Here is a 26,087-nt window from a genome sequence, read left to right as displayed (position 1 = left end):
AGGTTCAGAGTGGGGGTGAAACCTATGACAGGAAGACAAGGAGTCCGTAGAGTTTCCTGTGTTGGGCGAATACTTCGGATTTCCTGTTCATGAAGTGAGTTTTTTTTCAGAGGTCTGTCATGGCTGGCAGATGGGTCTGGTTGGGTACCGGTCATAGACAGGTATAGAAATAGGGCATGTGTGACAGTGGAATATCTGGTGTGTTTCAGATTAGAAGCTCTTCAGGAGTGATTAAAATGTAATATTTGCGTGTATTTTATAAAATCGTAGGACTGGAAGGGACCTCGGGAGGTCTTTTAGTCCAAGTACCTACACTCATGGTAGGACTAAGTATTGTCTAGACCATCCCCAACAGGTGTTTGTGTAATCTGCTCTTAAAAATCTCTGATGATGGAGATTCCACAACCTTCCTAAGCAATTTATTCCAGTGCTTAACCACCCTGACAGTTAGGAAGTTTTTGTTAGTGTCCAGCTGTCATAAACAGATAGTTAAGGGTTAAGGTCTCTTTTACCTGTAAAGGGTTAACAAGTTCAGTAACCTGATGGACACCTGACCAGAGGACCAATCAAGGGACAATATAATTTCAAATCTCTGTGGAGGGAAGTCTCTGTTTGTGTTCTTTGTTTGGGGGTTGTTCTTTTTTTTTATCTAAGAGGGGCCAGATGTATATCCAGGCTCTCCAAGGTTCCTGAAGTATTCTCTTCTATTCAGTATAGTGAGTATTAGAAAGGCGGATTAGTCTTCTAATTAATTTCTGTATTTGCAAATGTGTGTTTGCTGGAGAAATATCTTTATTTCTGTTTGCTGTTACTTTGAATATTCTGAGAAAGGGGGGCGGGAAGTCCCTCTGGTTTATAAGCTAGACACTATAATATTTTTCATCCCTTTCTTTTAATAACATCTTTTCTTTTTAGAACCTGATTGATTTCTTCCCTTGTTTGGGATCTCAGGGGAAGAGGAGAGGGTGGGGAAAGGGAATCCCTCTTTGTTTGATTCAAGGAGTTTGAATCAAGGTGATCTCTCCCGACGGCTAAGGGAGGGGGAGGTGGGGGAATGGGTATTTCCCTTTGTGTTAAGATCCAAGGAGTTTGGATCTGTGTTCCCCAGGAAAAGTTTTGGGGGAACAGGGAGTGTGCTAGACACTGGTATTTCTAGCTGGTGGCAGCATAACCAGATCTAAACTAGGATTTAAGTTTAGAGGAGTCCATGCTGGTCCCCATCTTGTGGACGCTCAAGTTCAAAGTGGGGAATAAACCTATGACATGGTAGGCAGCGTTGGAGATTTTTTTTAGAAACCAAAGCAAGGGAGGTTTTTTTCCTCCTTTCTGGCTGCTTGGAAAAACAGCTAGGGAAGAAGTATTAAGTTTTTCTAACAAGGTTTGTTAGAATGGACCCCCACTGAGAGAGCATTAGCAAGTTGCTAGAAACAGGACAAACCAGTTTTTCTGGTCTTCTCTCAGCCAGTAAACACAGCTACCCACATTTGCAAATGAAAAGTTTTGTTTTCTTTTTATTCAGTCGGGAATAGAAAGGTTAGGAACCTGTAAACCAAGCAACCTGAGCTAAAGCAACACAGTCAATTCACTGACTGAAGGGGTGTGTGGCCAGCACCAGAAAGCAGAAAACATGAATACCAGGAGAGCATCTCAGCTAGAACTGGCTAAGCTGGAAGCAGCAGAGAAAGACAAAGAACATAGGAGACGGATAGAACTAATTAGTGCAGAAATGGCCAGGGAAGAAGCTGCTCACAAGAGGGAAGTGGAAAAGCAACAAAAAGAACTGGAACTGAGACACAAACAGATAGAAATGAAAGAAAAAGAGCTGGAAATCCAGAAGCAGGCTCTGGAATTAGAAAAGGCTAAGCAGAATGTTCCAGCCAACCCTAACGACCCTTCTCCAAGCACTGTTTCCCATCCCAGGAAATTTCCCATCTACAAGGCAGGTGATGACACTGAGGCCTTCTTGGGAAATTTTGAAAGGACCTGCCATGGGTACAACATCCCTACAGACCAGTACATGATAGAGCTGAGGCCACAGCTCAGTGGACCCTTAGCAGAGGTGGCAGCTGAAATGCCTAAGGAAAACATGAACGATTATAAACTGTTTCAAACAAAAGCCAGAATCAGAATGGGGCTAACACCTGAGCATGACCGTAGGCGGTTCAGAGCCCTAAGGTGGAAACCAGATGTGTCATTCCCCAGACATGCCTACTACATTAGAAAGAATTGGGATGCATGGATGTCAGGACTAAAGATTCAGTCTCTAGAAGACCTGGCCCACCTGATGCAAATGGAACAGTTCTTAGATGGTGTTCCTGAGGAAATAGAACGGTACTTCCTAGATGGAAAGCCCAAAGATGTAACAGAGGCAGGGGAGATTGGAGGCAGATGGGTGGAAATAGCAGAAAAGAAAAAAGCTACTATCAAGGGGAGTGAATATAACAAGGGGCAAGCTGACAATAAACCCTACCACCGGGGGCCACCCAAGACCCCAGCTACAACCCAAGGAAAGCCTCAGACTACCTACAGTCCCACCTCACCATTCTCCAGCAACCCACCGCGGCCCAGTGACCCATCAGCTGGGCGATGTTTTAAATGTAATGAACTGGGGCATATAAAGGCCAACTGCCCCAAGAACCCCAATCGAGTACAGTCCATTACACCGCCATCACGCCAAGGATCCCCAGGCCCAGATATCTCTCAAATACCCCCGGAGTACAGGGAAACCTTGAGAGTGGGCGGGAAGAAGTTTACCGCGTGGAGAGACACCGGGGCACATGTGTCAGTTATCCACCCAGTCCTTAGTGGACCCAAAATTCATCAACCCAGAGGTCCAAATAACAATTTCCCCATTCATATCAAAATCTGTAACCTTATCTACAGCTGAATTGCCTGTCCAGTACAAGGGCTGGTCAGGAAGGTGGACTTTTGCCGTCTATGACAATTATCTCATCCCCATGCTACTGGGGGATGACTTGGTCAACCATGTGAAGCTGGCTAAGAGGGAGGGAGTGGTCAATAAACCTATGACACCAGCCTATACCTCTTTTGCTCCAGTTTAAGCCCATTGCTTCTTGTCCTATCCTCAGAGGTTAAGAAGAACAATTTTTCTCCCTCCTCCTTGTAACAACCTTTTATGTACTTGAAAACTGTTATCATGTCCCCTCTCAGTCTTCTCTGTTTTAGATTAAACAAACCCAAATTTTTTCAGTCTTCCCTCATAAATCATGTTTTCTAGATCTTTAATCATTTTTGTTGCACTTCTCTGGACTTTATCCAATTTGTCCACATCTTTCTTGAAATGTGGTGGCCAGAACAGGACACAATACTCTAGTTGAGGCCTAACCAGCGTGGAGTAGAGTGGAAGAATTATTTCGTATGTCTTGCCTTCTTCAAATCCATTGTCTTTATTTTGCTGTTCTCCCTCATACCATTCCTTAAAATCATGAACTCTACCACTCTCTCACACACACATGACTGCAATAAGAAATTATCAATGCTGAAAAAAGTAACTGCATTAGTTCTTCAATACAATTCTATTAAACTGACTTTACTGGTAAAACATATATAAAGAGCTGTGAAGGGTTCACTGTTAGAAGTATAGGAACAAAAATATTTTTTCCTAACGATCTTTTAATGTATCTCACTGGTTGTGTTTCGACTCCAGAAAGAGGTAGTGTGTAGCATCTCTAAAGCCGTGAGAATGCTCAGGATTTCCTTTATTGCAGTGACAGGTTTTATTGGGGAGTTTACAGTAGGATGAGTCTGGTTTGGATTCTTGCCAGGGAGTTGGTGAGGGGTGTCAGACAAGAAGTGTAACCCTCTGCTTGCTCACACTGGCACTCTGCCTCCCTCTAGTGGTAGCTAAATGGCCTAATGATTAATGAGCCTGCTCCAGGCTTGACTAAGAGCAGTGTCTTAACTCATGCAGTAGCAGTTCATGCATTTAGCTCCACAGGTCCCAGGTTTGATCCATGCTGCCTGTGCCAATGTGTGGGTCAGTGTTACAGAAGAGTTTCAGGAGAGGCTTAATATCTGATAGCTAACCCAACTGAAATCTGCAAGGTATGTAAATTAAGAAATTATTATTTTTTTTAATTTGCAGATGAACTCCAAGGAAAACTGAGTAAGTGTGTATTTATTCTTTGAATATAAAAGTCAGTTCAGTTCCATACTGAAAAAGAGATGCAAACAGAAATGAAGTTCTCACAGTTAGAAATATGGGAACTGAAGGATCTTTGTTGTTGTTGTTGATAGAATATCATTTTGATAAAATTTGCTAGGATGGATGGATGAATGCTACAGATCAATTCCTGCTCCCATTAGATGAGACTTTCCCCATATGCTATGGGCTATGTGTCACTTATATCCCACCTGCCCATTCAAAATAGGGCATACATGAGTATCTTGTGCTGCATAGTCCTAACACTTGCTCATAGTCCAGGAATGAATTTCACCCCAAATCAGTCCTTACATATCTTTGAGGGAGGGATAGCTCAGTGGTTTGAGCATTGGCCTGCTAAATCCATGGTTGTGAGTTTACTCCTTGACGGGGCCATGTCGGGATCTGGGGCAAAAATCAGTATTTGGTCCTGCTAGTGAATGCAGGGGGCTGGACTCAATGACCTTTCAGGATCCCTTCCAGTTCTATGCAATAGGTATATCTCCATATCTATGAATATAGAGGGAGTTAGGCCCTGACAATGTATCTCCAATTATATGATTTGGAATTTGCTACTGATGTCAATAATGGCAGTACGATCAAGCCCCATGAGTTACTGACTGTGTGTGGGTGTCCCATACTCAAAATATGAACCATTGATTACCCTTGCTGATGTTTTGCTATATCGGTCAATTTTCTCTTCTTCCCCCCCATCCCCCCACTTGAGATCTGTAGAGGTCAAGACACACACTTTTGCCAGGGTGTACCCCTGAGGGGTGCAGCCAGGAATCTCTTCCTCCAACCCCCATTGTGGCAGCAGGTGGCTTCAGTAATTGGCTCTATATTCATTCATTGTCGTCCATGGGCAGAATCCTTGGACATATCTGAGGCTCCAAACACAGAAGTCCCATACCCCTGAGGGGTGCAGCCAGGAAACTCTTCCTCCAACCCCCATGTTTTTGGAGGCTGCTATTGAGAAGTCTTTCCACTACCACTCCTTGCTTGGTGGAGCAAGAGAGGGGAGACGAATATCAGAGCCAACATGGATTGGCTCATTCCTTGCCTGGCATGGAGATGGAGGGGCTGAAGGCCTCAGCACATCCGTATGTGCTCATCAAAATGCTCCTGACAAAAGATGAAAAGGTGATGATGAGCTATGTGAGAAAGTGGGGACACATCTTTCTTTTCACATGACATCCTCCAACTCACCTTTGATAAGCTAAGACAAACGTTCTCAAACTTTATCATATGCCGAACAGCTCTTTATTAAACTATTTTCTGTTATTTGGTTAGTAGTAGAGCTGGGCAGGAAATGCTTTACCTGTCCCATTAGAATTTTCAACATTTCAAAACATTTTCCCATCTTGAATCAAAGTGAACAGTTGAAATCTTGAATTTTTTTCACAAACCAAAAGCTCCCTACCCCACCCACTTCAGTTTACGTCACCCACTTCAGTTTAGGTCAATTGAAACTTGTTGTTTTGATAATTTTGAAAAGTTTTGAATAGATATTTAAATGTTTTTTTTTCCTTTTTAAAAACCACTGTCATTGTAAATTTACTAAAACTTCTTAACAAAAAGTCTTTTGACTTGGAAATTCAAAACTTTCCATTACAAACATGTTAAAATGTGATGTTTTTTTAAAATCTCAAAACTTTTACAAGAAGTTTTTTTAATTATTATTATTATTGTTATTATTATTATTATTATTTTATTATTATTATTCACTGTTTCAGTGAACAGAACACTATTTCTCAGTGTTAGTTTTGATGCATCAACATTTTTCATCTAAAGGACATTTTATTGTAAAAATTCCCAATTGGGTCTGAGTTCCAATCTGAATTTGTCTAATTTTTACTTCTATTGCATTGTGAATGGCTGGAAGTTGAAGCTACACAAATTCAGACTGAAAAGAAGACATACATTATCAACAGTGAGAGTAATTATCCATTGGAACAATTAATCAAAGATCATGTAGATTCTCCATCACTAACCATTTCTAAATCAAAATTGGCTGTTTTTCTAAAAGATCTGCTCTAGGAATTATTTTGGGGAAGTTCTTTGCCCTGTATCATATAGGAGGTCAGACTAAATGATCACAATGGTCCTTTCTGGCCTTGGAATCTATGAATGTATCCTTGGTAATGGTATCTGAGTACCCTTGCCTTTGATTCTAGTAATTTACTATTTCTATACTTAGAATATTTTATAAATTACCTAATTTTGTTTTGGTTCTGGATATTACATTATTTCTGTGCAGTATGGAGACAAAACTAGAAGTACAAGATTAAGCACTATTGATTTTGTTGCGTGTAGGATGTCTGGTTGGGTAATATGGGGAGGAGAAGTTTTGGGGGACAAGAACTGTGAATACAAGAGAGATTGATGCCTATCGTGTGTCAATGAAAAGGAACTGGCAGATGAGCATGATGGGTTCTGCGATCAGTATCCATGGGAAGGCAAGGATTCTGTAGAGTTTCCAGTGCTGGGAGAAGGCTTGGGATTTCCTCTTCATGGTGTGAAATGCTTTTCAGAGGTTTGGCATGGCTGGCATATGGGTCTGGTTGGATATTGGGCATTGGGACTGTAGTGAGCTGGTGTGGCTCCCTGCCGCCTTGGAGGGGGACGAGCCCATCTGAAGGCCGGAGTGGGCGGAGCTAGGGAGCTGTGAGCTCACCCCTCAGAGGGTCAGGCGGCGACCCAGAAGTATAAAGGCCGGCCCTCAGAGCTCACTGAAATCCCAGTCGCCAGGGAGGCCAGATGTATCTAGCCTACCCCGCGACTGGGAAACCCCTGCAGCCCCAGGTGCAGGCCAGGACTGGCCTTATTTGCCCTGCGCCCACTACCTGGAGGAGTTGCCGGACCTGCCCTGCGCTTGCTACCCGGATGAGTTGCCGGACATGCCGATTGCCCACTAGGGCCTGGGCTTGCTACTCTTTGTACTGTTGTTGCTCAGCCCTGTCTGAGGGCCTGAGCCCCGGACTCATTAGTGCCCCACCCTGACCTAGGGCCTGGGCTTGCTCCTTTTTGTACTGTTGTTGCTTGGCCCTGTCTGAGGGCCTGAGTCCCTGGCTCCTTATTGCCCCGCCCTGATCTAGGGTCTGGGCTTGATACTATTTGTACTGTTGTTGCTCAGCCCTGCCCGAGGACCTGAGTACTTGACTCATTGTTGCCCCACCATGACCCAGTGCCTGGGCTTACTGTGCTTGTTCCAGTTACCACTGGCCAGACTCATTCCCCTTAATATCAGCTGTGTGTAGTGAGCCAATGTGGCTCCCCGCCACCTGGAGAGGGTCGAACCAGGCAGAAACCCTTGTACAGGACAGAAATTGGGAATGTGTAACAGTGGAATATGTCAGGTGTTTTAGATTAGAAACTCTTCACACACACACACACACACACACACACACACACACACACACACACCTGCAATAAGAGACAATAATACAGGTAGAAAAAAGTAACTTTGAATTGGTTCCTCCACAGTATAATTCTATTTAACTGACTAACGTGGCAAAATATATATAATAAACTGTGAAAGTCTCACTGTTAAAAGTATAGGAACAAAAATATTTTTCCCATTAATCTTTTATTTCATTTCATGGAATGTGTTAGAACTGCAGAAACAGGAATGTGTAACATCTCTAAAGCGGTGACAGTGCTTTCCTCTACTGCAGTGACAGGTTTTATGGGTGAGTTTTATGGTAGGGAGATGAGTCTCATTGCAATTCTTTTGCAACAGACTTGGTGAGGGGTGTCTGATTAGAAATTTTAGAGATTAGAAGCTTTTAATATCTGTTATCTAACCCAAATGAAATTCACAAGGTGTGTAAATGAAGACAATCTTATTTTCTTTGCAGATGTACAAGAAGTAGAACTGAGTAAGTGTGCGTTGATTCTTCAAATGTAAAAGTTAATTCAGTTCTATGCTGGAAAAGAGATGGAAATCGAAATGAACTTCTCACAGTTAGACATACGGAAACTGAAGGATTATTGTTGTTATTGTTAGAGTACGATTTTGATACAATTTGCAAGGATAGACTGATCTATGCTACAGACTTATTCCTGCTCCTATTGAGTGAAAGTCTTCCCTATGCTATGGGCTATGTGTCACTTCAGTTCCACCTAACCCTTCAAAATAGGTCATAGTGTATAACCTGTCCTGCAGAGGCCTAGTGCTTGTTCTCTGACTAGAAATGAATTTCACCTGTTGTATTAATTCAGCTGGAATCACTAGGCCAACAAAACACAGTCACGATACATTAACCTGTTAAACAAGGTGTGGGGTTTGGTGTACCTTGGCAAAGCCACCATTTAAAATCCTTTTGACCTTTTATTAAAGATAAAGAACAGAAGGAAAAACAGTTAAAGCATTTGAAATGTAAAGTACTAAAAAGGCTTTCATTTTAACAGCAGCTGAAAAGGGTTTTGCTGAGTTTTGGTATATCTGTTAATTCTCTTTTCTCCACACCCATTGAGGTCTGGGGAGGGCAGGACACTCACTGCTGCCAGGCTGAAGGGTATCAGAGACTCTCCAGCCCTTATCATCCTGGTCAGGCCTGAGAGCACATCCCCATTTCATGAATCTCTTCACTACAACTCTTGGCCTAGGGGCTTGGTGGAGCTAGACAGGGGAGATGAGTAGCAGTAGCAGAGCTAACATGGATTGGTGCCTTCCCAGCAAGCACTAACATGAAAGGGATTGAGGAGCACTCCCACCTTTTTGTACAGGGAGCTAAGGAGAGAGAAGGCTGCTTCATTTGCTGAGATAAGAGTCTGTCTCTCAGTATGTGAGCAGCTCTGATGCAATGCAAAGGAGGGTAGGCAGCCAGTCAGAGTGGGGTTACCCTATAGAAACATCTAAAAACCTATGGATTATGGGGAAATCCCATAGACCTGGCAAATCAGAGGCTATCTGAAATCCCACAGAGCTGGCAGGTCTGAGTCAATTTGACTTTGAAAGGTGGCACTCATTTGAAATATCAGTAAGTACAGATACAACTTTATCACACAAACATCTGATTACTTTAGTTATCTTTGTGCAATGATATTTTTTCTGTCTCATCCACTCTCCTCCCTCACCACCCTTAAACACCCTCCGCTCTTGGTTATTGGGAGGGAGCTGGGCTCTCTTATATTCCTCTCCCATCTCTCTGGCTGCTGAAGCCCATTTTCATCTCTCTCATAGCAGGGAAGACAGCAGCTCCAGATAGAGACTATGCAGTTCCCCACTGCCAGCATCACCACATATATTGTCTGGTGATCTGCTGTCTCCGCTTGCGACTGAGGAGTGAGTGAAGGATAGAATTGGTGATTCCATGAGAGCCACATATGGGGTCAAAACAGTACAATAACCACAGTATGTGTGTACAGTGTGCTTTACTTTCTCATTTCTGCCCAAGTAAATTGCTCTGTATTGCATCTGACATCCTCAATTATCTGCTGTGTCGTCATATCCCGGGATATTAAAGAGACACAGTGGGTGAAGTTAGTCCAATAAAAGATACTGGATCACTCACCTTGATCCTCAGTTATCCTCAGCCTGGGACATTTCTGCTGCCAAAAGCAGGAAAATTGGCAGTAGATCCCTCTTTGAATTCAATGTCTGTTATTTCTCACTTTCATTTCAGAGTGGAGAAGGACTCACAAGGAAACAGGTAACAGAATACACATCTCTCCTGGTAATTTGACATTATATTCATACTTTAAAAAATAGAAGCAGAACATATTGCTCTCACAGAGATGACACCTGGGGCTTTACTCCATTTCCTCTCAGGCCTTACTCGTTCTGTTCTTTCAACCGATGTAACTTATATCAAAATCTGGCACTATATATTTGAGTATCAATAAGAAACATTTCAGGATCCCTCCATTTCTGTGTAAAGTTCAATCAAATATCACATCTCTGAACTATTACAGTGTAACAAAATTGTCAGAATAGAACAAAACCCATTATCGGTAGATATTTTGCCTGAGTAAGGACAGCAAGAATTGGCCCACAAACCATATCTCCCATGTTCCAGTTTATACTGGCATTAGACAAGGTTTTCTTAAATCCAAATATCTCTTTGCAGATAACATCACTCTTAATCCAGACACAGCCCACCCCAACCTTTCCATTTCTGGGGCTAAGAAGAGTTTGAAACATGAAGCCCAACCTCAAAATGTTCCATCAACTCCAGAGAGGTTCGATTCAACTGTGTGTGTGTTGGGCTTGGAAGGATTCTCCTCTGAAAAGCACTACTGGCAGGTGGATGTCGGGAGCAGCACTGACTGGGACCTGGGAGTGGCCAGAATATCAATACAGAGAAAAGGAAAACTTTCCTTATGTCCTAAAGAGGGATTCTGGATTCTGGGTTTCAGTGGGAGAGATTATTGGGCAAAAACAGATCCATGGACCCGGGTCATGGTGCAGAAAAAGCCCAATAAAATTGAAGTTTACCTTAGTTACCAAGATAGCCAGGTGACCTTTTTCAATGTAACTGATGGGTCTGTGTTGTTCACATTTAATGATTGTTCATTCTCAGGAGAGGTTTATCCATTCTTTAAAAATTCACACAAAGAAACAACAATGAGAATTTGTTCTATAAGAGAAGATGAAGGATCTTAAAATGCCACTATGACTCATTTATCTGACTATCTTTGAAATCAAGTTTCTCACCAATTAATTTGAATTACATTTTGCCTCTGTGTTGTCTGTGGTGTCAGCTGTGAAACAGCACTGCTATTCATTTTATGACTCTGTACCATCGAGTTTGTTGCCAATAAAATTTGAACTGTGTATTTTACTCTGTACTTTGTGAGCTGCCATCTTAATTACTTGCTTTGAGCAACAAATGATTTTGTTTGTTACTTCTGACAAATACTGTTATTTGACTAGGCTGTTAAGGAAAGGATAGTTGTGTTGCAGATCTTCAAGAGAAATCAGCACCCACATTTAGGCTTTCAAGATTTCCAAGAGCTCAGCTGCCATTTACCCAGCAGGAAGAGCTCCTTAAAAATCTGACAATAACTGTCACAGAGGGAACTGCTGGGTGGATATTAATGGGTAAAAAACCATCCAACCCAGCACACGTTCATTTTTGTCTTGACACAACATCACCACGCTTATAACATCACTAATTTAGTGCTTTTGACTGGCCTGTGTAGCCACACAGCGAGGTAAGGGAAAATAAAATACCCCCCATCCCTCTACACCGCCACGCAGGACTTACTGTCATAGTTACAAGGCAGTTGAACCTCTGACCTCTTTCTAGTCCCTCTGAGAGATCCCATGCTGAGGCCTCTTGCTCTCACCGGTCTCAGGATGGAATCTCATGAGTCTTCAACTCTTAGATGGGGATCTGACTATAGTAACTTGGTTATATACCATCCACTTACCACCCTTCAGTCCCATCTCAGAGTGGGGGCCTGCTTCATATTCCTTTCACGAAACTTTGAACAATGATACTGACCAAAAGCCTTTTAAAAACAAAATATTTTTATTTAGCAGTTGTGTGGTTTGTTGAAATAGAGTAATATCCCTTTAAATAGTCTGTGGGCCCTCTGTTAGTGTTCACCATAGTCTATGAGTTGGAAGCTGCCAGAAACCAGTCAGCACAGTAATATGTATGTACCTAGGCCATGCATACTTGTGTATATTTAGAAAACTCATTTATTTGAATACATATGTTTATTTGGAATATTTGGAGCCTATGTTGTTTCTTCATATTGTTTTAGCTTTGTAAGGAGCAGACGACACAATGATTGGTAACAAGGAGGGAAGCCCAATCCCAGAGTACAGTGGAACAGAGAATAACTGCAGAGTCCTAGATGAAAAGGCAACTGCAACCACTTGGACTGTGAGAAAACTAATCATTCTAGGAAAAACAAACAAAAACCCCTAAAAGCTTTGTAAAAGTCTGGCTGTTTCAGGAAAATTGACTTGTCTGAGAAATTTCAGAGTGGTAGCCGTGTTAGTCTGTGTCAGGAAAAACAATGAAGAGTCCTTCTGGCTCCTTAGAGACTAACAAATTTATTTGGGCATAAGCTTTCAAGGGCTAAAACCACTTCATCAGATGCCTGGGAAAATACAATCGTAGGTATATCTACACAGTACATGAAAAAATGGTAGTTGCCTTACGAAGTGGGGGTTCACGGTTACTCACACCTTCTTGTCAACTATTTGAAATGGGCCACCCTCATTACCACTACAACAGTGATTTTTTTCCTCTCTTGGTATTGTACTATTGAGAATTGCCTACTTTAATTGAACTGTCTTGTTAGCACTGACCCCCCACTTGGTAAGGCGACTCCCATCTTTTAATGTACTGTGTATATATACCTATGACTGTATTTTCCACTCCAGGCATCTGATAAAGTGGGTTTTAGCCCACAAAAGCTTATGCCCAAATAAATTTGTTAGTCTCTAAGGTGCCCCAAGTGGGTCAGCCCTCTGCTCAGCTGTGGTGAGAGTGGAACAGAGTGTGGTAGCTAATGGCATCAGTGTTGAGCAAAAGGTATCAATTTTACCGGGTATAATGGGGACTAAAACCTATAACCTGCTGTGTAGCCTGACAGTTTCTGTTGAACCAGCAGGCAAAGCATTTGCTGAGATTATGGAAATTCTCCAACATTACCTCTTGCCAAAATCACTGGTGATTGCAGAGTGTTTCTGATTTTATAAATGAAATCATGTGAACCATTGGAATAAGAATGGTGTTGGCCCACACACTGCATGGGATGGGACTAAGAAGTTTGTATGATTTGAAGGGGTCCACACTACAGTGCCTCTTTGCCTGTATAGTCAGCTTATAACACTTCCCCGTATGGAGAGGAGCAGTGATTTCACATGTGCCGGAAGACCAGAATGGCAGGCCTATTGCCTTTGCTTCTACATCTCTTACCTCTGTAGAACGTAAATATTCTCAAACTGATAGAGAAGCTGTGAATTTACTCAGGGTAGGGCTTTGTGAGCCAGGGCAGTAGGGGACAGTCTGGGTTACCCTAAATAACAGTGACACAGCCACCCCCTTGACATCCATATTATTGGGTAGTGTGATGGGGCAAGGTCAGATGGCTACAGTAAAGTAGTGAGGAACAGGTATGTTAGCCCCAGGCTAAACAAATCCCTGGTACCATGGTAACCAAATGGCAGTTGCTCCAGGTTAATCAAGACACCTGGGTCCAATTAAGATCCTTCAAGAAGACAGCGGAGATAGCTAGATAGATTGGAACACCAGAAGCCAATCAAGGGCTGGCTAGAACTAGTTAAAAGCCTCCCAGTTAGTCAGTGAGGTGTGGATGTCAGGAGCTATAGGAGGGAGCCGCGCTGTTGGAGGAACAAAGCAGTACCAATCCGTATCAGGTGTAAGGAAGGAGGCCCTGAGGTAACGATGAAGGAGATATTGAGTGGGGACTGCTATGGGGAAGTGGCCCAGGGAATTGTACACATCCTATTTTCAAAAAGTCAGCTACCATAGCTGGCTAAGCAGCAGTTCTGCAGAAAAGGACCTGGGGATTTCAGTGGACAAAAAGCTGGATGTGAGTCAGCAGTGTGCCCTCGCTGCCAAGAAGGCCGACAGCATATTGGGCTGTATTAGGAGGAACATTGCTAGCAGATTGAGGGAAGTGATTATTCCCCTTTAGTCGACACCAGTGAGGCCACATCTAGAGTATTGTTTTGCTCCCCCCACTACAGAAAGGATGTGGACAAATTGGAGACAGTCCAGTGGAGAGCAACAAAAATTATTAGGGAGCTGGGGCACATGATTTATGAGGAGAGGCTGAGGGAACTGGGGTTATTGAGTCTGCAGAAGAGAAGAGTGAGAGGGGATTTGATAGCTGCTTTCAACTACCTAAAAGGAGGTTCCACAGAGGATGGAGCTAGTCTGTTATCAGTAGTGGCAGATGACAGAACAAGAAGCAATGGTCTTAAGTTGCAGTGGAGGAGGTCTAGGTTGGATATTAGGAAACACTATTTCACTAGGGGGGTGGTGAAGCACTGGAATGGGTTACCTAGGAAGGTGGTGGAATCTCTATCTTCAGAGGTTTTTAAAGTCAGGCTTGACAAAGCCCTGGCTGGGATGATTTAGTTGCTGTGGTCCTGCTTTGAGCAGGAGATTTGACTAGATGACCTCCTGAGGTCTGTTCCAACTCTAATCTTCTATGGTTCTATGATTTAGGTTTCTGTCCCTTCCCGTGTAGGTGCAGGGAATCCAGACAAACAACACCTGTGCCAGCGTATTGTCATGTGGGTCGAGCACAGCAACTCCTTCCCCTCCTGGCACTGTGGTGGAAATCTTTGGGAATGACATGCTGAGACCCCAGTAGGATGCACGAGCAGCACCTACATCTGGAGACAACCATTCCTTGGCCAAGGGAGAAGTCCTGAGTATGGGCCATGACTGTTCTTTTTTGAGTGCTTGCTCATATCAATTCCAGTTAGGTGAGTACATGTGCTGCGTGCACAGCTGTCAGAAATTTTTCCCTAGCAGCTACCCATCGGGCCTACTGTGGAGCCCCCTGGGATGGCGCCGATATGGCACTCTATAAATGACCCTGCCAGCCCAATCCCCCTTCAGTTCCTTCTTATGCCAGTGATGGTTGTTGGAACAGTGTTCGCTTGCTCGCAAGTGCTCCACTAATCCCTAGCTCTTCTGCTTATCTTTGTTTATAGTTACCCACTGTTAGTTAATTTTTCTCTTCTAGTTGTTATTTGTAGTCTTTAGTGGTTGGGGTTTTTTTCCCCTTCAATGAGTGCCCCGCAGTGCTCTGGGGCATCCCATCCCAGGGCTTCAAATCCTATAGTTTCTGTGCCAAACCGGTGTCCGTGGGTAACCCCCATGACTCCTGTCTCAGGTGTCTGGGAGAAGCCCATTAGGTGGACAAGAGCAAAATCTGAAAGGCCTTCAAACATCACACTGGAAAGGAGAGGGAGATTCATGTAAAACAAGTCCTCATGGAGTCTGCCCTCTGTCCACAGCAGGACCTGGCCTCGAGCACCTCGGTGCAGAGCACTCCTCCAGCAGTGCAGTCCGCAGCACTGAAAAATGACTTGGCACACCTTCCCAAGGGTCGGAGGTCTCCCGGGGCCCAGAAGCATTCCCTTTGGCACCACTTCCACTAGCCAGCTGCCCGCAAGAAGCAGGCCAAGGACAAGGCTTCACAATGGCCTAATATGGAAACTGCAGCCTTGGCAGGGCACGGTGCGGAGCATGGGCCTACAGCCAATAGACCCTTCAGTCAGGCTCAACCTTCACGGGCTTGCCTTCCCCAGGAAGCCTGGAGTTCCCGTGGCTGCAGGTGGAGGAGATCACACTACCCTCCACACTGGATTCTTTTGAGACTGCTAGGGGGCTTATCGAAATGAAGGTGTCCAAGTCTCCAGTCTCGAGGCCTACACTAACCCGAGGCCTAGCACCTTCCAGAGACAAACTGGCTATGTTTGGGCTGTCTGCCCCCCGACCAGGATCTCCATGCTGCTCAGAGTCGCAACACTGCTCTGACTCCTAGCGCTGCTCCCCAGCATGGTACAGTCCCGTTTGCAACACCATTCCAGATTCTGCTCCGGACACCGGTCCTCGCTTTGGCACAGGTGGCATCTGCTCTCCACTCTGCACATCACGTCACTGCTCTCTACCAAGGCAAAGCCCCACTTTGTGGTGCCAATCGACCTCCCAGCACCGCTCCACATCTCGCCGCCATTCCTCGCAGCGGCACTGCCAGATACCATCCGGTTATCGTTATTCCCCACAACACTCATTCCATCCATTCGAGGAGTAGGAGGCCTCTGTGGGGCAGTCCCACACCGCCCCTCTTCGGCCGTCTCACTCAAATTCAGGTAAGGCAGAGCATCGGGGGCATTGGAAGTGCCCAGATCAGGGCCAGGAAGTCTTCAGTGCCCCACTGGCAACCCCAGTAGCAATTCTGGACCCCTTGGATGCCCCCACAGTGTTCCCCCACCATCCCGTTTGGGGTCTCAACTCCCCAAGGCAACCATCAGCTGCCCACCTCAGGATCCATCGCAGAACCTGGATCCAACCCCACCCCCAGTGGAGGCTACACCTGGCATTCAGGAGGAATCAGTCCCAGAGGATCAGGAGGCTGTCATGGAACTGGTCCTGCCGGTGGCATCTTCCTCATCATCTCCTGATGAGGCAGTTGCGGGTACCTCCACATCCAGTCCACCACTCATGGACTACAGGGCCCTGCAGGAACTCCTCCGAAGGGTAGCCCTAAATATTAACCTCCAGGTGGAGGAGGTGGTAGAGGACGAGTACCCTGTGGTGGACATCCTGGCACCTGAGGGTCCCTCTCAGGTGGCCTTACCCATGAAAATAGTCTAATGACAAGACTATTTGGCAAACACCTACCTCTGTTCTCACTACAGCCAAAGGGGCCGAAAAAAAGTACTTTGTCCCTACTAAAAGGTATGAGTATCTTTTCACCCACACCCCTCCGTGTTGTGGAGGCAGTGAATGAAAAAGGGAGACAGAGTCAGCAAGGGCCCGCACCCAAATCAAGAGATGCTAAATGCCTTGATTTGTTTGGGAGAAAGGCTTATTCAACAAGGAACCTTTCTCTCTGGATCGCTAACCAGCTTGCAATCCTGAACAGGTACAGTTACAACTCATGGTCTGCAATTCAAAAGTTCAAAGAGCTTCTCCCATCCAAGTCAAAGGCTGAACTGAGGGCTACCTCTGAGAAGGACAGAATCGTAGCCCGAACTTCCCTCCAGGGTTCTTTGGATGCCGTGGACTCGGCAGCGTGTATCCTGGCATCAGGTATCATGATGAAATACAATGCCTGGCTCCAATTCTTGGGTCTCCCCCCGGAAATTCAGCAAACAACTCGACAACCAGGGCCTGTTTTCTGAGCAGACAAACTCTAGACTGCATAGCCTGAAGGACCCCCATAATACCATTAAGTCCCTCGGCATGCATACCATGGTGAACCAAAGGAAGCCTTTCAAACACAGACCACCCAGCAGCAATCTTTTCCTGCTAGACCCAGGTAGGACTTCTCCTGCAGAAGGAATAGATATAGTCAGCGTAGGCCATCGCTCCCTCCTCATGGGCAGGGCCAGGGACAGTCCAAGCCCCCTCTGGGCCCTAAGCACCCCTTTTGAAGGTGCACATGAGGACGGATTACCAGTCCACAACCCGGCCAGTTATCTTCCCTCCCTGAACCATTTATCCCACTTCTACCTTATTACTTCGGACCAGTGGGTGCTCCACACAGTAGAAGATATTCTATCCACTTCTGCTCCTCCTCACCCTCCCATCCCCCTTGCCCATCTCTCTTCAGGGACCCCTCTCATGAACAACTTCTCATCCCGGGGGTTCAAACCCTCCTCGCTGTAGGAGCAGTGGAGAAGGTGCCCCAGGAGCCCAAAGGCAAGGGTTTCTACTCCTGTTACTTCCTCTTCCTCAAAGCAAAGGGAGGCCTAAGCCCAATTCTGGACCTGAGGGAACTCAACTAGTTCATCATCAGCCTGAAGTTCTGCATGGTCTCCTTGAGCACAATCATCCCTTCTCTGGATTCGGGGGACTGGTACACCCCCCTCAATATGAAGGATGCCTATTTTCACATATCTATCACCCCATCTCACAGACGGTTCCTCTGCTTCATGGTAAACAAGGTACATTATCAATTTACAGCTCTCCCATTCAGTCTATGCATGGCGCCCCACATCTTCACCAAATGCATGGCGGTCATGGCAGCCTTCCTTCGCCACCATCACGTGCATGTCTACCCTTATCTGGATGACTGGCTCCTCTGAGGCTGCTTTCATCAGCAGGTGAAATCACAGGTGCAAATGGTGAGAGAGACACTCGAATGCTTAGGCATCATTCTCAATGTCAGCAAATCCGTCCTCATCCCAACTCAAAGAATAGAGTTCATTAGGGCAGTCCTCGATGCCAATCAAGCAAGAACCTTCCTCCCAGAGGCACGACGTCTGGCCCGCTCACAGATAATCAGCGGCCTTTGCAGCTTTCCCACCACCATGGTGAGGCAGTGCTTCAGGCTGCTGGGCCACATGGCATCCTGTACCTATGTGGCGCAGCATGCCAGATTGTGACTCAGGCCTCTGTAAGTGTGGCTCGCGTCCATGTATTGCCCGGGCTGTGACAGTCTGGACAAGGTGCTGACCAGTCCAAGGCATACCCTCGATTCCCTACGATGGAGGCTCGTCCGCCACATGGGGGGTGCCGGGGTTCCTTTCCACCCTCCCCAGCCCACCTTGACTCTGGTAATGGACATGTCTGCGCTGGGCTGGGGAGCACATCTCAGAAGCCTGACAACTCAAGGCTTGTGACAAGTAGAGGAACTGGCTCTGCATATCAACATCAAAGAGCTCAGGGCGGTCCTCCTTGCATGCCAAGCATTTCTGTCCCGCTTACAGGATCACTGTGTAGTGGTGCTGATGGACAATACCATGGCCATGTTTTATATAAACAGGCAAGGTGGAACCTGATCATCTCCTCTCTGTCAGAAAGCCCTCCGACTGTGGGAATTTTGTCTAGCCCACTCCATCCTTCTCCGAGCTTCATACCTGCTGGGCATCCAGAACATATTGGTGGACAGCTTGAACAGACAGTTACTTATGCCCGAGTGGTCGATTCGTCCTGACATCAGCCACTCAATCTTCCGTATTTGGGGATTTCCCCAAACCAACCTGTTCACCACACAAGCCAAAAGGAAGTGTCCAACCTTCTGCTCCTTCTGGGGTCACAGCATAGGCTCGATCGCAGATGTGTTCCTTATTACATGGTCTGGTCAACTGTTATATGCCTTCCCACCATTTCCACTCATCCACAAGGTGCTTCTCAAGGTTCGCAGGGACAGGGCGAACATCATACTGGTGGCTCCACTTGGCCTTTCCAGTGTTGGTAACCCACCTTAATGGTCCAGTCCCCGGTATATCTACCTCTCCCTCCCAACCTCATCTTGCAGAATCACGGCCACCTCCTTCACTTGGATCTTCAGTAGCTCTGCCTCATGGCCTGGAAGTTCCATGGTTGAACCAAGCAGAGCTTGCTTGTTCGGACCCGGTGAGGCAGGTGCTTCTGGAGAACCGTAAGCCATCTACCAGGGCCACTTAGATAGCAAAATGGAAATGATTTTCTATATGGTGTGCCCAAAGGCACGTACTCCTGCTCCAGGCTTCAATCCCATGTATCCTGGATTATCTCCTGCACGTGAAAGATGAGCGCCTGGCATTCGGTTCTCTCAGGGTCTATCTCGTGGCTATATTGGCTTTTCATCCTGGTGTTTCTGGGCCCTCAGTGTTTGCACACCCCATCATGGGACGTTTCCCGAAAGGTTTGAAGACGATTCATCCCCCGATGAAGCCCCCTGTTCTTGTCTGGGACCTTAATTTAGTCCTTTCTCGCCTCATGGGTGCTCCTTTCCAGCCATTAACTTCCTATTCACTCCTCTACCTCCCTTGGAAGGTTGCTTTTTTGGTGGCCATCACCTTCACACTATGCATGTCTGAGCTGCGGGCCCTCACGTCTGAGCCTCCATAAACAATTTTTCATAAAGACAAGGTGCAGCTTAGACGTCTCCTGGCCTTTCTTCCTAAAGTCGTGTCCCGCTTTCATGTGAGCCAGAACATTTTTCTGCCAGTTTTCTACTGAGAACTTCATGCCAGCCCTCATGAACAGCGGCAGCATTTGCTGGATGTTAGAAGGACGCTCGCCTTCTATATAGACCGAACAAAGCTGTTCCACAAAAACACCCCGTAGTTCGTCACTTTAGCAGAGCGGATGAAAGGTTTCCCAGTCTCTTCCCAGTGGATCTCCTCCCGGATCACAGCGTGTATTCGCGCTTGTTATGACTTGGTGAAGGTTCCTGTGCCTGCCATTACAGTTCACTCCATGAGAAAGCAGGCCTTGTCGACAGCCTTCCTGGCCCACATACCTCTTGAGGAGAGCTGCAGGGCTGCCACATGGTCTTCAGTGCACACCTTTACGTCACACTACGCCATCGTCCACCAATCTCGGGACGATGTGGCCTTTGGCAGAGTGGTTCTTCAATCTTCAATACCTTGATTCCGACCCCACCTCCGAGGTAAGACTTGGGAGTCACCTAACTGGAATTGATATGAGCAAGCACTCAAAGAAGAAAAAATGGTTATTCACCCTTTTTGTAACTGTTGTTCTTCTAGATGTGTTGCTCATATCTATTCCATTCCCCCCCCCCACACACACACACACCTTCCCCTCTGTCGGAGTTGCTGGCAAGAAGGAACCGAAGGGAGGTCGGGCCAGCAGAGTCGTATATAGAGCACCATATTGGCTCCACTCCAGGGGGCTCCATGGCCGGCCCGACGGGTAGCTGCTAGGGAAAAGTTTCTGACATCCGTGCACACAGCATGCACACACACTAACTGGAAGAGATATGAGCAACACATCTCAAACAACAGTTACAAAAAGGGTGAATAATTATTTTTTGTCACTCTTAGCTGATAGCCCAGTCTGGAGGGGAAAACACAAGGCCCTTGTAAATGGATCCAGCATGGAAACCGATGTTGACTTTACTGGGAGTGTGTCCTGTTAGAAGACACAGGCATGCCCCAAACACAGGAGACAGCATCATAATTAACGGTAAGTGTCCAGGAGAATAGTGAGCTTCTAGCACAGGGGCAGGTGCATACTTGTGACATGCTACCCACCCCCTATAGAGCTTCGACCCATTCATTTCTCCATCTGTGACTCTCCAGGCATGGCTCCACCCCAGCTCCACCAGGCATGCTGTGCTGTCAAAGTGATGATGTATGTGTTTAGATTTTTAATTTCTGTGAGCTTGTTAACACAGCCCTGCCACCAATGCACTGTCCACCAGGCCTAACTGTGGAAGTATCAGGTGTCTCCTGATAAGCCCCTAATCTCCAACCCATTCCTCTTGTTCCCTTTGTCACACCTCGGGCAAGCATTAGGGATAGATAGCCGTCACACTGAGAGCTTGGGTATAGCAGGCAGGAAATCCTTTCTACAGAAGGGGGCTGGATTTACCTAGTCATTGTGCCTGGGCTGTCCTTGTAATGCCTCCAATCTGTCCATGTCCAGAAACTGGGACCAACTACTGAGCTTTCTTTCTTTCTTTCTTTCTTTCTTTCTTTCTTTCTTTCTTTCTTTCTTTCTTTCTTTCTTTCTTTCTTTCTTTCTTTCAGTAAAAATAAAAGAAGTGTGTCGGGGAGGAAGACAAAGGTTATTGTTCACGGACTGATTCCTCATGTGGTGTAAATTGATGTAACTCCATTGAAATCCACTGCCAATTTGCATCAAATTATGTCCCCATGAGGTTTTGCTTTAGTAGCTCTGGAGCACTTGTTCATTTATTATTGTTTTTTAAGTCTTTATAAAAATTGCAATAAAACATTATCACTAAATAGATTTTTTTTAATAAAGTTTTGGATTATGGACTCCATTTGCAGTCGCCATTCAGCTTCCATATAGGAATTATTTCAGGGAAGTCTTATGACCTGTTTGATGCAGGTCAGATTAGATGATCACAGTGGTACCTCCTGGCCTTAGAATTTATGAATACTCATACACTTTATCCACTGGCTTGTACTGATGCCTCTGCTGTCTCTAAGAGCTGTACCATTCCTAGTTGTGATCATTCATATCTCAGCTAATTGTACTGTTTATAAGCAGAAGGCTTTGCTGAGTTAAGTGTCCAGGAATCATGCCAATGTATTTTTTTTTTTACAATTTAACTAAACATTGGGCCTTCAACTACCTGAAGCAGGGTTCCAAAGAGGATGGAGCTACACTGTTCTCAGGGGTGGCAGATGACAGAACAAGGAGCAATGGTCTCAAGTTGCAGTGCGAGAGGACTAGGTTGGGTATTAGGAAACACTATTTCACTAGAAGGGTAGTGAAGCCCTGGAATGGGTTACCTAGAGGAGTGGTGGAATCTACATCCTTATAGATTTTTAAGGCCTGGCTTGACAAAGCCCTGGTTGGGATGATTTAGTTGGGGTTGGTCCTGCTTTGAGCAGGGGGTTGGACTAGATAACCTCCTGAGGCCTCTTCCAACCCTAATCATCTATGATTCTATGATTCTGCTATAGTATACAAAAGTCAACTTTCCCTGGTATTACACCAGTGTAAACAAGAGCTGAATTGCCTCCTCTTCATATTGAACATCTCTTCTTACCTAAACACCATCCCCAGGACACTGCTTGCATGTGATAGGCGCTTTTTCTCCCGAAGTTTCTAAAGTGGTCTATTAACTAGACAGTCGTTGGAGGTTGCATAAGGAGCTCCAGGCTAAGATTCCCTTCAAGCTCAATATATGAGTATGGAATTAGACTTTTACTAAGGCATTTTGCTAAAGCTCATTTGTTAAGGGCATCATACTTTGGGAGGCAGTTCCAATATGGTTTTCCTTGCAAATACCCCATGTCTTTTCTTATCTATGTTCTAATAGGAACATGAGACTATGGGGTGAACTATCAGAGCAGCAGCATCCTCTCAACATGATATTCCAGCATTTTGCTCTGTCAGTTCAATACAATCTCAATTATAAATGACTCCACTATGAAAACTGTTCAGCACAATACTCCTCAAGTGGTAGTGATTTTCATGTTCCCCGCTTTGTCCACCCCAAATCCTTAATTACTGCTGACCTAACTCCTAAAGCATGGCTTACTAGCAGATTCACAGGGCTGCATTACAAACAGTCATAGGATATCTGTTCCCTATGCTTTTTATTCTTAAAATCCTGTCAAATGTGGTGTAGAAACCTTTGGAAAAATGCACAGAAAGAACACTCAGTGGAGAATGAATCGGACCCTATCTGATGAAATCATAGTGAATAATTCTTTTTATGCTAGTGTAAAAAAAAGTGAATATAGCAAAACTGTATCTGCCCAGTTGCAAAGAATTGATAAATAAATCAGCTCTGCCCAAGTATAGTTAATGAAAATATCAGTTCAAAGCTTTGTTTTTATATAAACCAGTTTACAGTAAATAAATACAGGTGTGTAGATTGATATTAATACATTAATTAATAGTCAGAGTCTCTGGAATTCTTTCCCCCATATTTACTAGTCTAAAGATCGCAGAAATGAATGCAATAAAATCTCCTGAGCTTATAATGCAGCAATAAAACCCAACAGGTATGATGTAATGCTGTATGAATGTCTTGAGTATTTAAAATTTGAACAGAACATGAACAAAAGCTATTTTGAAATATTTACATGGCTTTACCTTTAGTGTAACTAGAGCTGGGTAAATAGTGGAACTGAAGGAAAAAAAATGTTTTCCTTTGGGTTGAACCAAAAACAAATATGTCCTGAATCAAAAGTAAAAACAAATTTCCTCCGACCCAATTTGAAATTTTGAAAAAATAAAAAAAAAGCAAAAAGCAAAAGAAGACTAGCTTCACAGAATGTTCTACTTCTAACCCAAGGATTAGAGCATTTATCTCTACATTCATTTCCCCCATTCTGCTTGAAATGGAGCAGGTATTTGAACAGGGAGCTAGTATTTTTCAGATGTGAGCCCCAACCACTGAGCTATGGGATATGCTGGTGTGAGGTCCCTTCAATTTCCATTGTGGTTAAATGATTAAACGGTCTTTGAATCAGTGATTTGATTTTGGGTCTTTCATATCCTGGGTAAATGCTCCAAGCTCTAGTGTCATTCTCATGCTCTTTTCCCTGGCTAAATGGCTATTCATTATTAATTCTAGTGGCACTTCACAGTCCCATATTTATATGTACACACACAGAGTCTCACTCCCCTCCCCCTGTTTTGTGTAGAAAAATGAAGATACAAATTGATTTTAGTGGCATTTACCTTAATTTTGTATTTTCTGATTTTCAGAGGTGTTTTTGCCACCTTGACGCCTTCAGTTAGTTAGTACTCTGGCCCACAAACAAGAGAATGGACAGAGGCTCGGACCTCCAAACCTCCTTAGTGATGGTAAGCCCCACAGAAGCTTGCAAGGAAAGGGCTGATGCTGCAAAAAGAGACATACCTAAAAGGTACTGGACACCAGATATCAGAACACTCGCATCCTTGTACACTCCACACAGATATTAAGGAACAAGCTGACCCATCCCAATGACAGGGCCAAAAGGGTACTATGATGGATAGAGTTGTTTTGTTCAAACCAACGTGTACAAGGTGAGAGGCAGCACCTTACTATGTAGAGGGGTTGTACCTTGCTAAGTGGAAGGGTTGTACCTCAGTATGTCAGGAGTGATGTGTAATTTGTTTGTACCTGTGTATAAGAATACATCCCTGGGGCAGTGCCTTTGTCCAGCCTAGGGGGCAGTGGAAAGTCCCACCACTGACTCAGCTGAGTCCATTGCCAGGGAGCACATATGTACTGGCTAGCAGCACCTTAGCAGCACCTTGGACTTCATTTGCCCGGGAGCTGGAGACTGTGTTTCTCTTCGACAATAAACCTGGCCGACATGCCTTCGTACCTTACTAGAGTATGTGGTCATTGGGAGTTCTCTCGGGATCTGCTGTGTCAGCTATCTGCACAGAGGTGGGGCAGCACACAGAGGGAACCCATGCATGCAGCCAATTGATATCAACATTGAACAGAGCAGAGCACCACACCGGTAGCATTTGACAACACTGCTTGCTGATCGCCAGAGCCTCTTCAAGCACAGGACCCAGTTCCCTCTGAAAACTGTCTGTTTTGCTGGCTGAAGCCAGCCCAAAGACTGTTTGCTGGCTGCCTGGGCTCCACCAGGCCAGAGCCAGTCCTTAAAGACTGTTTGCCTACTGGTGGCTTGGGCTCTGCCAGGCACAAGCCAGCCCAGGGACTGTTGCCTGCTGGCAGCTTGGGCTCCACCCAGGCCAGCACCACCCCTGATAGATTGTGCTGAAGGGCTGACTACTCGAGCTACCCCAGCCCAGGCTGAAGCCTGGTAGTGACTGTTGATTGCCCATCCCTATTGTGGGCCCCACAGACTCTGGTCCACAGACTCCCCCCTGGCTGCCCCACAGACTCTGGTCCGGACCAGTCTGGGCCAGCCCAAGTGGCCTCTCTCCAGGCGAGGGAGAGCGAGGGACACTTACAATCATGATACAGTTTTTAAAAGATCCTATTTTTTTCCATGGGACCCTTGCCTCGTTTGTTGCTGAGTGCTCAGTGATTCACGGTTTGGTAGCGAGTAATGCTGTTGTCTGCAGGTCCCAGGCCCCATTTGCTGCAAAAGTTGGAGGGAGAGGAGTGAACGAGACAGGGGATGACAGAAACAGAAAGGATGGTCTCCTGATTACTAAAAACTGCCTGGAATAATTATATTCTATCCCTTCCTCTGCCAGAGTTCCTGTGTGTTGCTGGGCATACCCACTTTGCACTCGCCCTGCAGGCTACACCTGACACCCAAGATACCTAGATCTTTGCTTCCCGCTCAGGCCTTATGGCAGCTCCTAGACAGGAGTAACTCGGGTACACATTCTGAGAAGGTCTTAGCACATGTTGGGTGCATGCTGGGTGCTGAGCCGCAGGGAACCATGTAGCAGCACCCTCACTAATTCAGGGTTAGGTTCTGCTGAGCACCTGTCCTGCTCCTCACCCAACACTGCACTTGGGCTGGACCTGACATGGGGAATTTTCTAGGGTAAAGGCAAACTGTTGACATAGAACAAGTGTTTGTTACTGTCAATGTTGCAGTTCAGGGAAACTTCACATGTATTCCCCCTCATGATCCAGCAAGGGATCTGCTCTAGACTCCCAGCTCCCCAGCCATCACCTCTCTTGGGCAGAGACTGATGTCTCTCTCCCTCATGACTGGAGTATTTCCCAGCTGCACAGCTCCCTGCCTACATTCTGAATTCCCCAGCAAGTCAGACTGCTTCAGCAGATCTGCTTTGCCTTCTGCTCAGAGACTATCAATAGCGTATTTGCCATAGTTAAATTACCACCCAGCTCTTTCTAAGCAAGCACATTCATTCATGGGGCA

The 26,087-nt window shown here is 45.4% G+C and overlaps 2 protein-coding genes across 2 annotated transcripts in view; both read left to right on the top strand.

Annotated features, from left to right (window-relative positions):
- LOC120388840 (butyrophilin subfamily 2 member A1-like) overlaps nt 1–26,087 on the top strand; it is a 171,794-nt gene that overhangs the window by 76,606 nt on the left and 69,101 nt on the right. The window lies entirely within an intron of this gene.
- LOC120388158 (butyrophilin subfamily 1 member A1-like) lies at nt 7,787–10,903 on the top strand. The gene is made up of 4 exons (XM_039509781.1): nt 7,787–7,854; nt 8,023–8,043; nt 9,793–9,819; nt 10,237–10,903. The coding sequence occupies exons 1-4, from the start codon at nt 7,794–7,796 to the stop codon at nt 10,770–10,772; spliced, it is 645 nt and encodes a 214-aa protein (XP_039365715.1). The 5' UTR covers nt 7,787–7,793; the 3' UTR covers nt 10,773–10,903.

Source organism: Mauremys reevesii, linkage group 22, assembly GCF_016161935.1.
Source record: "Mauremys reevesii isolate NIE-2019 linkage group 22, ASM1616193v1, whole genome shotgun sequence".
Lineage (NCBI taxonomy): Eukaryota > Metazoa > Chordata > Testudines > Geoemydidae > Mauremys > Mauremys reevesii.
The sequence above is the reverse complement of the archived record's forward strand: the minus strand, read 5'-3'. Positions and strand labels throughout refer to the sequence as shown.